Consider the following 16,192-nt stretch of genomic DNA (forward strand, 5'->3'; position numbering starts at 1 on the left):
TGAACTTCACTACTCAGTTCAATAGGCGCCACAGGCTGCTCTATGATACTGGTAGACAACACATTTGATAGGGGGGCCTCATCAGGGGGTGAGGCCCCAGGGTGTTTTGGGATTTTTTCATTTTTCCTTCTTTTAAAAGATTTTTTCGTTCTTGTTCAATCCTTGTATTGCTATCAAATATATATATATATATATATATATTCTAAACCTTTCGCACTCTGCATGTCATTAGACACGACAACAACAACGTATATATATATACATTTTTTTTCATCAGCTTCACATTATTTCAGGTATTTACTTGATCTTTCACCATTATGTATCCTTAATGAAGTATAGTGATATATTTTACAGTCCAATTCATTTAGTTCCTGAAATAGATGGTGTGAGAATAATTGGCAACAGTACACATGAATTATTACAAAAAGTTCCAGGTTGGTTAACTTTTTCTTAATGTCTTTTGCTCACTGTTTCTGGAGGAGTGATATTATTTTAGTTACATGAATTCTACAAATACTGTGCATACAAGGTCTAGCTTAGTTATAATAATACAAATAATGTTTTTATTTCACCACTTTTAAGAAGAGCATTGTGCTCCTGCTATTGATGTGGTACCAAAAAAAAAAAAAAGGCTAAAGCTTAGATTTTAGCTTTCATTCATTTATTACTTATTAGTAGTTTTTTATATTTTTAAAGCAGCAAGGACATTTTACTCATTATGATTGTTAGTTTGTTGCGATGAAATTGCCAAATTGTATTATAGTGTGGTATACTATCATTTTCTGTACAACATTTTTTTAAAAATTAAAACTCTTTCAGTATTTATCAGTCTATTTTCTTACATATTGTTTTGCATAGTTTTTACCAGTAGCCTTTCAAAACAATATATTCTTATGTGAAAATAATTGCAATTTATCGTAAAACTACTAAAGCAATTAGGTAATATAATAAATCATTATTTTTGTATTTCATAGCAAGACAAACGTAAGTCACATAATCACTACTTTACAGCAGAGAGAGAAAATGTTTGTCTGGCCCATACAGAGGATGGGATGCCGACTTTTTTTAAAACAAAATAATTAGGAAGGATTTTTTTTTAAAGAATTGCATTCACATGGCTTGATGCGGAATAGAATTCTACATACAATGCAGGAGTAAACAGAAAATCGGAACTTTTGGACTTGCGTTAGTCTGGCTCTGAGTAACAGATTTGTTAAGTAATTCTTCCTCCTGCTTACCAGTATGCTTCTTAATTCTATATATAGTAGAGCCTCTCAATAAGGGACACTAAGGGAGTTAGATACTTTGCCCTTTAAATAGAGATATCCCTTTTTTGAAGGTATTTGAGTTGATGTATTGATTGTATTAACTCGAAATAATTTTATCATAAACCGAAACTATTAAAATTTATGGTTACAAACTGAAGATGTGTTATATGTGAATGTACAGTCGGACCTCCATATATCAAAGTAGCAAATTGCCGGGGAAAAATTCGATATATAGAAATTTTGATATATATATATAATCTTATTTTATCATAAAAATATCCTAAAACATTAAAATTAAAACTAATTTTTGTGCGTGAAACCCAATTTCTTATTTAAACGAGCATTGGATTAAATGAAAGGTAATAATTAAAAATTTAACAGAAATTACATTTTTGCGCCGTCATACACTTTCAATCTTCGGCAATTCAACTTGAACCACCACATTAGGGGATTTTCGTTTTGACAATGTAATCGAGAGAAAAGTAAAAAATAAATCTACTTAACTTAAATGATTTTTACTGAAGCTAAAAATACTAGGAATGATAATCAACAGACAAAAGGGATAACTTGAAACTGATTTTACAGTGTTACTGGTTGTAACTAACATTTGAAATAAACTTGAGGGAATGTAAGAATTCCAGAACAGAACGACCCTATCTACTAGCCCCTGAACCCCAGGTTCCTTATGAGTTTCGTAGCAACCTTTAGTGATCATAATTTTCTCCGCTAACCTTCATTTTTCATGAGACAAACAGTCTAAAGTGGAAAAAAAACCTACGAATGTCTCGAAATTTTTTTCGATATATAGAGAGTTTTTCGATATATAGAAACAATATTTCTATGTAATGAACATAGAAATTTGCTGGGATTTTGATATATAGAAAATTTCGATATGTGGAAGTTCGATATATGGAGGTTCAACTGTACAATAAAATTCAGATTTATTTAAGCTTCAAAATGTATCTTTTTAATAACTGAAATTTAATCAAAAATTTAGCAATATAAGTTTTGTAACATACAAAAAATATTTTGTAGTAATTTGTTCCATGAGTTTACAAATACAAATAAATACAAATACTAATGTGATAATCAGCAACAGACTCTGGGCCCAACTAGACTGGTCCTTGTCAACTAATTAGTACCCAATGAAAATCAATGTCCGTCTTTAAACGTATCCGCCCCATTTCTTTGATGTGACGTAATTAACAATGTTATATAATGCGAAGTAAGTTGCAATTACAGTTCACATTTCAAGTTTTCATCATAAAGTTTGTTATGGACCATACACTAGCGGTTGAAAATGAGGCATAAGTGAATAAACGGCTATGGAAAAGCATGCATGTAAATCTCAGCAAGAATTTTACAATACGTACTTGCTTCATTGTACATGTTAAAGTTTTTAAAAAATTCATTTAATTTGAAGACAAAAAGTGAACCTTAAATTCCAGTAAAAATTCAATACTTTAAACTCATTTTTCATGAATTTTTGTAATTTTTTCTGAGGCCCTTAAATGGAGTGCTCCTTAATTGGAGGAAAATACATAATATTCCTATTCAAATGGGCTGGTACCAGAAAAAATATCCTTTAAATAGAGGTGTCCCTTAAAGGAGACACTACTATATGTTTTATTGCAAAATGTAGTTTAAAATAGTATTCAAAATATTTTCAAAATTATGTTCCTTTTTTCAATAGGATGACATGCATAAGCACAATTATTTTATTTTTCATTTAGATGCTGTGATTGATGTGTTTAAAATTGGATCCCTATCTCCCAGTGCTTTGCTTCTAGAAGCATCAAATGAATTTAGAGTTAGTAATTTTTTTTTTGTTTCATACTCTAAATGAATCGATTATTTCAGAAAGGGCGTAAGTCCAATAGATTTCCGTAGGACTTATGCCCTTTCTGAACTAATCGATTCAAACGAGGTCATACTAAACTTCTGTACATATGGTAAAAGAACTTCTTTAGAATTTTGGGAAATAGTCCTAACCTAGCATTAGTTAAAAGAATTATTTATTGTTATGCACATATTGTTATGCAAACTTCTTAAGTTCTTTATTCTTAACAAAACCATTGAAACAACCACACACAAAAAAAACCTACATGTGAGGCAGTGAGAAGCAAAGGGATGTAAGTAGACTTTTTAAAGTTTGTTACAAAACCTGTACAGGTTCTAGGTAGTCTTTCATTGGATTTTTTCCCCAAATCAATCTGTATAGCAGCACCTACCAGAGCTACTAGTACTATCTCTTGCCCTGACACAGAGGAGAGGTTCACCTACCATGTGTACTGGTTATGTCCAAATTTAAATTTTGGCACTTACATCCCTTTGCTTCTCACTGCCTCATGTATGAACCTATGTATTTTGCAAGGATGTGCACCGACAAGAGCTGTGATGTCCAATGTTTTTCATTCATAACTTAGATTTCATAGCATTTGTAGTATATATATATATGCCTATTTGCTGCAGAGTGAAGGGTGTTCATTTTAATAACTGTCATGCTGAATATAGCATTATTGACACAACAAACAGGATGAAAAAAAACATACATAAAATAATAGGGATTAAATTTCAAAACCACATTAGAAATAGAAAATAACAGTACTCTAAAGGTCTTACTACATGGTGCAACCATCTGCAACTTTTTCCTGCAACTTCATGTATTTTTACGGGGAAAATATGCTTAATGTTGCCAACAATTGCATGCAATAATTGCACCAGGTTGCAAGTGTTATCCAATGGGAATTCTCCTGACTGAATGACATCAGCTTTTTCTCTCCGTCCTTCTGCTTGACAGAAAAACTTGGCAGCATGAGACGGTAGAAAAAAAAGGACCATGCTACACAGAGCCGTGTCCAAGGGGAGGGTTTTAGGGGTTAAACCCCTCCCATTGAAAAAAAAAAAAAAATCAATGAATCATTAAACGATTTTCCAAAACGTATTTTAAGTTTTAATTAATTTTAAAGTTAAACTCTGATACAGTATTCACCCTCTTTAATATTTACCCATGTTTAACAATTACCATTTTCCTCAATTGTAGGATTCCCGAGCCCCTTCGCTTCTAAGTGCTTGAAAAAATGGAATGGCTGGAAAGTCCGGCAATGCTATAAGCATGCAAGGCAAAATTATCTAAACGAATATTAGACAATGACGTACCCCCCCCCCCCCACCCAAAAAAAAACTTAGTGGCATGGAAAATGGGTACTTTGCTTACTGTTTTTTTATGGTACGCCTTTAGTGTTGGATGAATTAGTCGTTTCACACATTAGAAAAATGTTTCTATGCGGAACAGCATTTTTTTTAATACAATTTTTATTTTCATTAAATTCCTGTTCAATGTTATTTGATGGAAAAACAAAAGAAAAAAAAACTAGAATTAGGTGGCATAAAAGAAATATGTGTGCTTTTACAAAATGTTCAACTGTACAAATAAGATTTCATTAAAAAAAAAAAAAACGCAAAACGTATAAAAAAAAAGCCTAGTTATCGAACTAAACCATTCAACACGCGTAGTTAATTTTCCTTTGACAACGTAAGTTACATAGGTAAAAAGTTTCAACCCCTCCCTTTATGAAATCCTGGACACGGGCCTGATGCTACATGGAGTAGCCTTTCTGTGCCGAATAAAGCAGCTACACCCACAACAACATTGTCCATAGAGATGAAGTCATTTTTAATCCAGTGTATAGAACAAAGAAGTTTGTGTTACCACAAAGATGACAACTCATAACAATTTTTGATGGAATTTGCCATAATCGAAACAAATAGTGCGTTTTCAACATCTTTCGCCAAGAACACTACCAAGTCCTTGCCGTTTTTCTTTTTTGTTCTTTTTTTGTGATCTCAATATAAATAAAGCAAACACTTAATAAATTTTTTCTTTTTCAAAACAAAAAAATTTAAAAAAAACTTGTTTTTGCTAATTTATGAATGAAATTAATACTGCCGAAAAATGTAAGCAATGAAAAAGTAGTTTTTATTCAAAACAAAGCTGAAACTAATTTTTTTTTAAATCGGTTGAAAATTAGTCGCCAATTTGGCGTGTTTCAAATTCACAATATAGTAATATCCATAAAATTTTCGTGTAGAAGGAAAAAAAGAAGTATAAATCTGATACTAAAAATAAAATACACTGGTTCAGCAATAACCTATAAATTCTGGACTGTGGAACGGCAATCGTCTGCTCCTTGTGGTAAACCTGTGAGTGGGCGGAGAATGTTGCTGGCATTTGCTGCAACTAAAGTTGCATCGTGTAATAACACCATAAGACATCAAATAACTAAAACTGGTGTCTTAAATAGGCAGTTTAAATGTTTTTCTAAAATACCAAAATAAATAAATAAAATCTTAGAAACAAGTAATGCAATTAATAAAATGATTTATTTCCAAAAGAATTATTTTTTCGCTCATTCAGAGCAAATTATTCGATAACAAAAAGAAAATGGTTTCTTTTCTTTCACAGCATTTAACGGCTTACATTCAATAGAAATCAGTCTTAAGATTCAAAACCCAACTTCTCATTAGTGTTTGTCTCCTTCAAAGAAACGCCTGCATGGTTTTGTGACCGAAGAATATGGGCTTTCCAGTCAGCTCTCACTGGATACAAGCTATAATTGTGGGTTGGCATGCCAACAGCCCTTCAATCATGCTTCTGCTCAGATTGGGTGGATTGATTTTGTCTTGTGGCTCCGTCTAATGGGAGAAATGTGCATTGGGGATCGCCATCGAGCGACTCTTGTCTTATTAGCCAGTTTTACAACTTTTATTTTGAGGAACAGAAAATCTATACTACATTCTTATTTCATGTCCTTTGTAAACGTAAAAATAAATTAAAATCTTTAAAATTTATTTTTACGAGTGCCTAAGCATCTCTTAGTTTGTCTGGGCGGACTGCACGTGGCTTCTATTTTGTATTTCACATTGATTATAAAGTTTCTGTACTGTAAATTATACAAAATGGTCATGCATTTTTTTTCTTCTCATTAGCGTCATAGCCATAAAGCTGATGAATACATTAGAATGATTCGGGAGAAGAGTGAATTAGAAGAAGCAGTTGAGTGCTGCTTAAAAGCTGCTGGACACGAATTTCAGCCACCAACCCAAAAGATGTTACTGCGTGTGAGTAAATATTTTTTGACAATGCACAGTGTGCCTGTTTTGAGAACATTGATGAAAAAACTCCTTTTTAAGTTATTATGATCTTAAATATCTCCATGAAAATGCAAAAAAAAATCAAGTTATTTGTGAAAAATTTAGTTTTGAAATAGAATTTTTGAAAAGTATTCCTACAATATCCTGATAACCAAGAGTTTTTTTGAGCAATCACGATTGCTTATTGTCCTCACTTGACCATCTTTGGCGTCTGGTTCCTTTTTCAGCTTGGACCAGCAGCACCACTGCCCACCGTCCTCTGCAGGCGCGGCTCCTCTGGTCCCGAGCAATCCAATCTCCTGGTCAGAGGCGTCCATGTCCTACACACACACACACACACAAACGACTTCACACACATACACTCACACACGCCCAAGCCTACACACGCACATAACTATGCACACGTATCCGCCCAGGAGGAGGGGCAGGAGCCGTTTCTAGAAACTAACTCCAATGAGTCGAGTCCTGTCGCAGTTCGTGATTGCGAAAAACATAATTTGAATTCAGAATTCAAATTAAATTTCTTTTTTTTTTTTGCATTTACAGTTTGGTTGCTATTTTAATACTTCAAAAATTATTTTTTAAAAATTGAATGAAAACTCATTTAGTTGCACAGAAATGACCTCATTAATTGACCTGCCCTCTTATAAAAAAATATTCTGTGGATGTTGTACCCCTAAGATCAAAGTCCAGTTTAAATGAATAACGCTACATTTTGGCAATTTATATTATAAGATAAAGCAGTGTTCTTCAAATCTCAAGCCAATTCTGTCAAAAAAATTATGAAAATAAAATTTTTGACTGAAAGGTGAAAACAAAATCTATAAAATGAAGCTAATTTTTTTTAATTTTATACCTTAGCTTTGTATTTAAAACATATAATGAGTTGAGCCAGGCTACAAACAGTTGAAGTATGAATATTGATACAGGGTGTCCAGGAAAGGACTTTCTGATTTCGAAATTAAATATCTACAAAACAAAGGCCGATATTGGAATAAAATATACGGTATGTTTATTGTGAAACCCATAAAAATCATGTACAGAAACTTGGAAATTAGAAACAAAAATTGCCAACAGGGGGGCACTGCACGCTGTAATTGCAGTACAAGTCCTCATAAATAGTGCTGCGAAGAGGTTAGACGATAATTTCTAGCGAAAATGTAAGTGTCTCTGAGAAGCAAAACTACTGCTGAAGCGCCTTACCCCCTTGCAGCACTATTTATGGGGATTTCCATTGCAATAACAGCATGCAGCGTCCCCTATTGGCAATTTTTTAAACTTATTTCCAAGTTTCTGTACGTGATTTTTATGGGTTTCACAAGAAACATGCCGCTTATTTTATTCCAATATCAGCCTTTGTTTTCGAGATATATAATTTTGAAATCAGGGAGTCCTTTCCTGGACACCCTGTATTAGTATAACTGTTGACTTTATATAGAAGACCACAAAGGCATTTTGTGAAGCATATTTTCTCTAATTCATAACCATACCAATAATCAAAAAGAAAGAAAGAAAATGTAAGATTAAATAGAGAAATATGTATGTAAGCTTTGGGGAGCTTTAAAGTCGAGGCCTGATTAGCATATGGTCCAACAGGCTCGTGTGTTAATCTGCATACCACTACTGCAGAGTCAACAAAATTGCATAAATTTCGTTCTTTCTGCCTTTATGTTTTTTTTTAGGACATCTGATGTGATAATAATTTTAGTGTACAAATGTAGCAGGTTTGATGTGCAATATATCGGTAGGAAACTTCAATTGATTTTCTAGTACACAACTATGAAAATAGTTTCTCTTGTGGGGGGTACTAACTTTTTCTCAGACCTGGGCATCACCTTGGCTTGATTGAGCCATGCTTAAAATAAATACTACTTTAATTGATTAATGCCCAACTTAATTTGAGCTTATATTTAGTAAAACTACAGTGAAGCACCATTTATACGTTTTTGAAGGGACTGTATGAAAAAGTGTATAAATGTAAAAACATATAATTGGTATAGGTTAATGTGTGTTAGACTCTGCAGGGACCAATTTTAAAAACTTATAATTGATAAAAATGTATGAAAGAAAAATATATAAACAATGCTTTACTTTATTTTTAAATATCTAAAAAACATCAAGAAATTAAGCCAATATTTCAGCTCAATTGTTGGGTAGAATGATGTAAATGCATCTACCATTAACAGGCTTTCGAAAATAAAATCATTGTAAAGCAATTTATTTTCTTACAAAAGTGGAACTTTTCCTACAAATGTGAAGCCGTGTATTAATAGGTTTAAATGAGACTTACCTGTACAGAGTTTGTAATGGAAAGGTAAGGAAAATATAAATAAAGGAAAATAATAAATTAATTAAAAAGATTAATTTTATCAGGGATTGAATTAAAATGTATACAGTATGAAATACTTAACATACAGTTTAATGTCGATAAGGATAAAAAGGCATTAACAGAAAATTTGTTCAGGACCAAGACAGACAAGCCCACTCTCTTTGAGCTTTCCCAAGGAGAACAAGTTACATCTTCATTACTTCTGAACAGAAGGAGATGGTGTGCGGGAAGTCTTTCATTATGGCTTCCTTGAAACGTTTTGACATTTATGCACACAATTTATCTTAATACTTGGCAGCACTAATTTTCAGAAGGGGAATCGAGCCTCCATGATGCCCATGAGAGAGAGGGGCTAACACGAAGCATGACATCCCATTTTTAATGAACTTATGTTTATGAAAAATAGGAAAAATGTGATGAGATGAGCAGGTAAGGCAGGCCCGGACTGGTTCCTTCTGAGGTGGTTGGCTAGGTACTGGAAAAGGGCCCTCTACTCGAAAATGTTTGAAAGCTATTTGCTCAAAAATTACCTTTTACTTCTTTCTTTAGACTTGGAAGTAGCAAAACTATAGCTACATTTTAATATAAAAATAAATGTGTCTTGAGGTTTTTGCTTAACTTTACTCTTTGTCAAGCCGAAATTTCACTTTTTTTTCACAACATCTATTAAAGACACGTTTGATGATATATTCGATCTGAACTGAAATCTTTTCTTTTGATTGACCTTGAAGGGGGGGGGGGAGGGGGGTTCTGATGCAGGGACAAGCCCAACTGTAGGAGGTTCAGGGAAATTATGAAAAATAGATATAAAATTCTGCATTTTTAGGCCTTATGGGAGAAGAGGGACTTAGTCTCTGAGTGGGGATTAAGTGCCAAAATTCGAAGTTTAGATGATCTTCGATTATAAGGTCAGGGGGTTCAAAGATTCTCCAGAGGAATTTTCCGAAAATGAAGTTGTAAATATTCTTTTTGTTATAAAACCTGTACAGGTTCTAGGTAGGCTTTCATTGAATTTTTTTTCTAAATCATGCTGTTTAGAAGCAACTACCAGGGCTACTAGTACCATCTCTTGCCCCAAGACAGAGGAGAGGTTCACCTACCATGCGTTCTGGTTATCTCCAAATTTTAAATTTTGCCACTTAAATCCCTTTGCTTCTCACTGCCTCATATGTGCAATCAAAAGTCAAGAAAAGGAAGTCCGTAAAAGTTCACTGAGTAGTATCTAAGCAAAATGCAAAAATTATGAAAATGGAAGCTGCTCTCGTATTGTGAATTTAAGAAACCAGGAAGAGGATTGTTGCCATTTATGGAAATCTTATGAAAGAACTAGTGAAGCAATTGTATTGTATATTTAAAAATATATAAGAATAATGGTTTGATTACGCAGCATAAATCATCATCATCTTCACTTTTTTAAGTTACAAATATCATTACTGGATCCACTGTACAGTAAAACGATAGTGCATTTGTTTTTCTTACTACATACGGTTATACTACATGCTTAATTACGTTCTTACTACGTACAAAAATAAACCAGTAGGGTAAGTATCGTACTGGTTTATTTTTTGTCTTTTTTTTCCATTAATCACTGATTTTGTGCATCGTAGCAGTATTTTTTGTTGAACAAAATGTTTTTTTTTCAATTTAAAATTCAGTTTTTTATGTAAGAAACAGTACTGTATAGTTAAGAAATGGTTTTAAACAGTTTGAGGTGGTGTTTAAAAGTGTCTAAAATAATTGGTTGTGTTTATAAACGTTTTTACACATACCCTTTTCCACAACACGAAATTTTGATTTACGCAAGGAGGCATCCCTCGCGTAAGTCGGGACTTGACTATATTGTTAATTAAATAAAAATATTTAACTGCTCACTACATAATATTTAAGATGTTCTTAAATGCCATTCATTATTTATGCTTAAATGCAATATATTTATTTGAAATTTCATTTTCAGGCTGCATCGTTTGGAAAAAATTTCATTCCAGATATGGATCCTGAACCTTTTGTAAAGATGTGTCAAACTCTCAGAGTTTTAAATGCTGTTAGAGTAAATGTCATTGGATTACCAATTACGTATACACAGTATCCTTCTGCTAGAAAAAAATCTCAAAAGTTTTTCTTTCTTTCTTTCTTTTTTTTTTTTTAATGTATTTCATCAGTGAATTTCAATCAAAAAAGATATTTTGTCTGTTTTGCTTACCAAATTATTGTAATTTTTATAAAATACCATAAAATTTGGGCTAAAATACAATTTTAAGTCCAACAGTTATGACCCATGACGAGAGTTATTAAAACATAATTATATTTTTATCTTATTTAAGATTTAATTGACTCACTGCGTGGGAGGAGGGGAGTTTGAAGGGGCCACCCGAAGAAATTATGACTTCTTGCCCAAATGTTCTCTACCCCCCCCCCCCCTCAAGAGAATGGTGGGCATATAAGTAAGAAAAAGTGCCGAACATACTTATATTAATTATTTCGTAATTGAACATGCAATCTGAAATCTATTTGTGTCATAAAAGACAGGAATTAAATTTAATGCTTTAGCATTTTAAAAACTTCAAAATTAAACAAATAAATTGGTAATGCAGCAAAAGCTTAGTTTGTGGAGCCCTTTCATATCTTGTTACCCTTGGCAATCACCCTGCTAGCCCCCGCTTCAGATAGCCCTCCTCTTTCATTCTCCCCTCTCTCCCTGACTGGGTTTTAAGCCGAATTGCTAATCATAGTGTATGGTTGTGAATGTTATTATTTAATTATTTTATCTGTAACTATGATGTAAAGCAATTTCTTGCCAAAAAGCATTTGCATTGTTTTCCAATGAAACTTCTGTTGGTTGGCAAATACTCAACCTTTTGTTTACATGAAATTAAATAACCTTCAAAACGTTTACTGCTATTATAATTATGTGGTAAAAAATATTTAAAAAATGATTCATGCAATGTATTCTCTTAATAAAATCATAGATTAGAATTTTTAAGCATTCCAGTTCTTTTGGATCGTTTAGTGTTAAGGCGTCACTATTGTTATGCTATATGCATTTGTCAGTATTTGAAAATTCCCGATACAGAAGGAGCTAGTCGAATTCTTGACCACTGGGCTTGTTATAAGGTAAAAATTTTTTTTTAGTTTTAATTTAAAAAAAATACTAAAAACAAAACCAATACATTACTATTGGCATTTAAAAATCTATTTGAGGTTCATGTAATGCCTATGGTAATGGCACCAGTTACAGACATGCCTATTACATTCCTCTTAGGTTCACTCAATTTCCTGAGCCTTTTAATGTATATAGACTTTTTAAATCATTTTTCTCCCATGCAACAGCATTTCATCCAACATTTTGCTGCTTTTGGTTTCTTTGAATTAATTAATTCTATTTCTGTTTGCTCTATTTCGAAAAAAGGTTCGACCCCCCCCCCCCCAATAACAGACTTCGAAAAATCTGACGATACCCAGTTGCAGATAGGATGAGGAAAAGATGAGTAATGGACAAAATTCCCTATTTCTCTTCAAAATGTGTAAAAGTTCTTGATTTTTAAAGCTAAAACCTTATTAAATTGAAATGAACATGAAACATCAGCTGACCTCGTGGTTGGCTGTTCGTAACCTTCCACCACTGCGTTGTAAATACCAACTGGCTCATGAAATTCACTCTGATAACACTAGATAGTTGCGCCGTATTCATGGGCCACTTTAATATCAGTTTTACCCGCCTAAAATTCTTATTATTTAAATCCAAACTTATGACTTGTCTGTTACTGGACCTTTGTCTGTTTCTGGTGCTGTTACCCTACTTGGTAATTTTGCAAATCTAGAAGTGATGATTGAAGAAATAACATGAAAAATATCTACATTTTCAAAGAACACTTTAACTTTAAATAAAGAGTAATATAAATGTTGCCAATTTAGTGTATTTTAAAAAACTTGATTTACTGTCTTTCTACCTTGGCTAAATTAATGTATTGTTTTCTGTATCACTTTTTATTTGTGCAATATACACACACAACTACTAGCAGAGTAATTATTACTATTTTCAAATCTAGGTAAAGCGTACAAAATTGGACCCTGAATCAACTGCAAGAGCTATTGCTGAAAAATTAGGAACCACTCCAGGGATATCCTACGCTGAAATTTCGCATAAAGCTATGGAATATGGGCATTCTTCTTTGGCAGTCAAGGTAAAGTACAGTAGTTGTTCAGTATTCATTTTTTTAATGCTTGCTTTATGGTGAACTGAAATTTTCATTACAAGAAATTACCAATTTTTATTATCCTAACTAAAAGTATATCTTTTTTACTGTCGAATTTACTTGATTTTACAAACATTGTTCTTTCTTAAAAACTTAGATATACCAAAGAAATATTTTCTCATTGTATAACACATATTAGAATGAAATTATGGTCTCATATTTCAACTGTATTTATTCTCTTGTATAATAAATCTTCAAAGTTGAAATATTTTAAGTCCTTCTTCATTAACCCAGGAGAACTCGCTCAGGGTTCCGGGTAACCGTTTCACTTAAAATCTCGCTATTTTCGAGCGTGCAGTTCAACTGATACGAACCCGAACTTCAGTAGCTAAATTTCTAATTGTTTTTTTTTCCCCAAGAGCACCTTCTGGTAGTTGGGGAATTTCATTTGTTGAGAAACTGCTTTCATCTTTTAGAAGGGAATCTGCAACTGAAGGCCTTATCCAATTGGCACCAAGTACAAAAAAATCAAAATCTCTTGTATTAATTGCGAACAATTATTTTCAAGGCTTATCCAATTATGTCTGTGATAAATGCATGTGAAATTTAATGTAATTATGTACTAAGCAGGGCCTGATTATCGCACAGGCTGACTAGGCTTGGGCATGGGGTCTCATCTTCCTAAGGGGCCCCAATCACTTGAAGAATCATGCATAACATTACAACTACACAAAAAATGCATGTATTTTTCAAATAATATTAAAATAATGACTTGTCAATTGGAAATAAGCTGCCTGAAAGGAGAATTTTTATTCATTTTGCCAGTAGCAACTTTACCATGTCACAATTATGAGGGGACTCAAAGGGTATTCATAATGCACATGATAATTGATTTACATAGTTCTGTGATAGACACAAATAACCACAAAAATGCATTCCGACCGGCCAGAAACATGAAAAACAACCTCTGTATTCCGTTACAGAGTCTTCAGCAGGCCTCCAAATTATTGTAAGCCTAGGGCCTACCTTTGAGTTAGTCGGGCTTTGATATTAAGTGACTTTTCAGTGGTTTTTCTTTATTTTGTTCTTTTTTCTTTTAAAATATAGTAAGTTGTTCTTTAAAACATGTTGCAATAATAAAGTTAAAGTCTTTTAAATTGATTTTAAGGTGTAAAAGTATCTATTTTACAAATTGACCATGAACTTTTGTTAAAATTTGCTTGTATAAATTGAGTTAAGCAAAATGAATAGATGGGGTCATACAGGTACCCCGTGTGACCTTTTGTGTGCTGTTAAACACGCAAGTTCTACTGTGTTAAGTAGGGTTAATTAATGCTGTATTTATAAATGAGTTAAACTGGTTGCATAAATAATTTCATTACCTATATGAAAATTGATTCAAATTTTAAAATTTTTTAGCTGTTGGACTATGAAACAAGAGCTTCTGAACAAGTTCCATTGTTAATTAAATTGAAACAGGAAACTCAAGCAATGATAAAAGCTATAGATAGTGGTGATACTGATTTAAGTAAGTTTCCTTTAGCATTATTCACTCAGTTGATAAAGTTCACTATGAATTATTTTGTAATTTGTAAATGTTACAACTGCATTGTTAATAATAGTGGTGATAAAAACACTTAATATTGATATAAATATTTATTTTAAAATTTTTTATTTGACTAATATTATACAGGGTGTTCGATTTTAACCTGCAAGACCTCTATTTTCGCAACTGTTAGTCCTAGATCCATACTTCCAATTGCAAAAATGTTCAAAATCAAATGCAGAGTTAAGACATTGAAAGTTTGAAGCAAAAATAAAAATGAGTCAAAAAATACTAAATTTAACTTTTTATATGAGCCCTAAGTCCCCTTACTTATATTTAGAAAAATAATCTTTATTGAAAAATGTTACTAGAACAAAAAATTTGACATTCGCATAGGCGGATTTAGGACTGAGTTCCTGGGGGGTGGGGGGGGGCAGTTTTTTTTTTTTTTTTGAGCAACATTAGTTGTAATCAAGGCTGGATTTAGACGTAACGTGACCCAAAGCTATTTCAGATTTTGGGTCTCTCTTGTGGTCTGGACAACTTCTCTGTTAGTGGCAAAAAAGGCCATTTTAAGGAGCCCCTATGCTGTTGTTTTTGTTTCCTGTGATGCATAAGGTCATGCTTATTTTGTGTCGTTTTATTAACGTGTTGCCTGCTGTCTTTCTTGAATTGAACTTAGGAGGGGAAATGGCATCCCTTGTAGTTAGGGTATAGAATGTCTCCAATTTTAGGGGTCCGAGGGTTTCTTCCCAGGAGAAATTTTTGTAAAATAGATATAAAATTCTGCATTTTGAAGCCTTATAAGGGGTAATTGGAACTAATTGGAAAAAAAATGGCAATCATCAAGGCCGTATCCAGAAATTTTTTTCGGGAGAGGCCCGGATTAGCACATTGCCCTAACACACACACGCACATATAGTATATATAGACACACCAAACGCATAAAAATGTTAACATAGAAGACTTTTTGTCTCGATTTTTAATGATTCCACTGTTTGGACTGTTGTTATTTTAATTTCTTATTATTTTTCTTATTCACCTTGTAGTGGTAAGGATAACAGGAGAGTGTCCCTTTAAGTCGGATGTAGAACATCCATAATTTCAGGGGGTCTGGGGGGTTTCCCCCCCCCCCCCCCCCCCCCGAGAAATTTTTGAAAAAAAAATGTATTTTGAGGCCTTATATTAGGTAATTGAGACTACAAAAATATGAAAAAAAAAATAGGCAAACAAAATCTTTTAAAAGTTATACATTCTTTTGCAAATCAAGATCAAACAAAATAAAAATTGCTTGCTCGACAAATCATGGAACTTAATGGACAGAGAGGAAAAACGAGAGAGGAGAAAAGAGAAGCACCCCGCCATCTGCCTTTTAGTAAAGTTTGTTTCTGATCACTCCCGCTACTCCCATTTTTTTTTCATTAAATGTGTTAAAGTATGAAAATTGTACAAAACAGTTTAAAAGAAATGGTGTAGACATTCAGAAAATAAGAACGGAAGAGTAATATTCTGGCCATTTGGACAATTCATACTTTATTTTCTTGATAAGATACAAAATTGAAGAACTTTTCAAGGAATTTCAAAAACTTAAATAATTTTCAAAGACTCTCGAACAGTTGAAATTATTTGAAGCTCTTTATTTACACTTTTCAGAAGTTGATTCCACAGTCTTACAAAATGATTATAACTTTGTAGGACACAC

At 32.8% G+C, this 16,192-nt stretch overlaps 1 protein-coding gene across 1 annotated transcript in view; it reads left to right on the forward strand.

Annotated features, from left to right (window-relative positions):
- The window catches only part of LOC129217046 (vacuolar protein sorting-associated protein 16 homolog), a 54,379-nt gene that overhangs the window by 23,787 nt on the left and 14,400 nt on the right, over positions 1-16,192 (forward strand). The window contains exons 10-16 of the mRNA XM_054851284.1: positions 340-434; positions 3,002-3,078; positions 6,258-6,389; positions 10,706-10,833; positions 11,718-11,862; positions 12,798-12,932; positions 14,364-14,472. Coding sequence (XP_054707259.1) covers positions 340-434; positions 3,002-3,078; positions 6,258-6,389; positions 10,706-10,833; positions 11,718-11,862; positions 12,798-12,932; positions 14,364-14,472 — 821 coding nt within the window. The remainder of the gene's footprint in view (positions 1-339; positions 435-3,001; positions 3,079-6,257; positions 6,390-10,705; positions 10,834-11,717; positions 11,863-12,797; positions 12,933-14,363; positions 14,473-16,192) is intronic.

The sequence above is a fragment of the Uloborus diversus genome, chromosome 2, assembly GCF_026930045.1.
Source record: "Uloborus diversus isolate 005 chromosome 2, Udiv.v.3.1, whole genome shotgun sequence".
In the NCBI taxonomy this organism is placed as follows: domain Eukaryota; kingdom Metazoa; phylum Arthropoda; class Arachnida; order Araneae; family Uloboridae; genus Uloborus; species Uloborus diversus.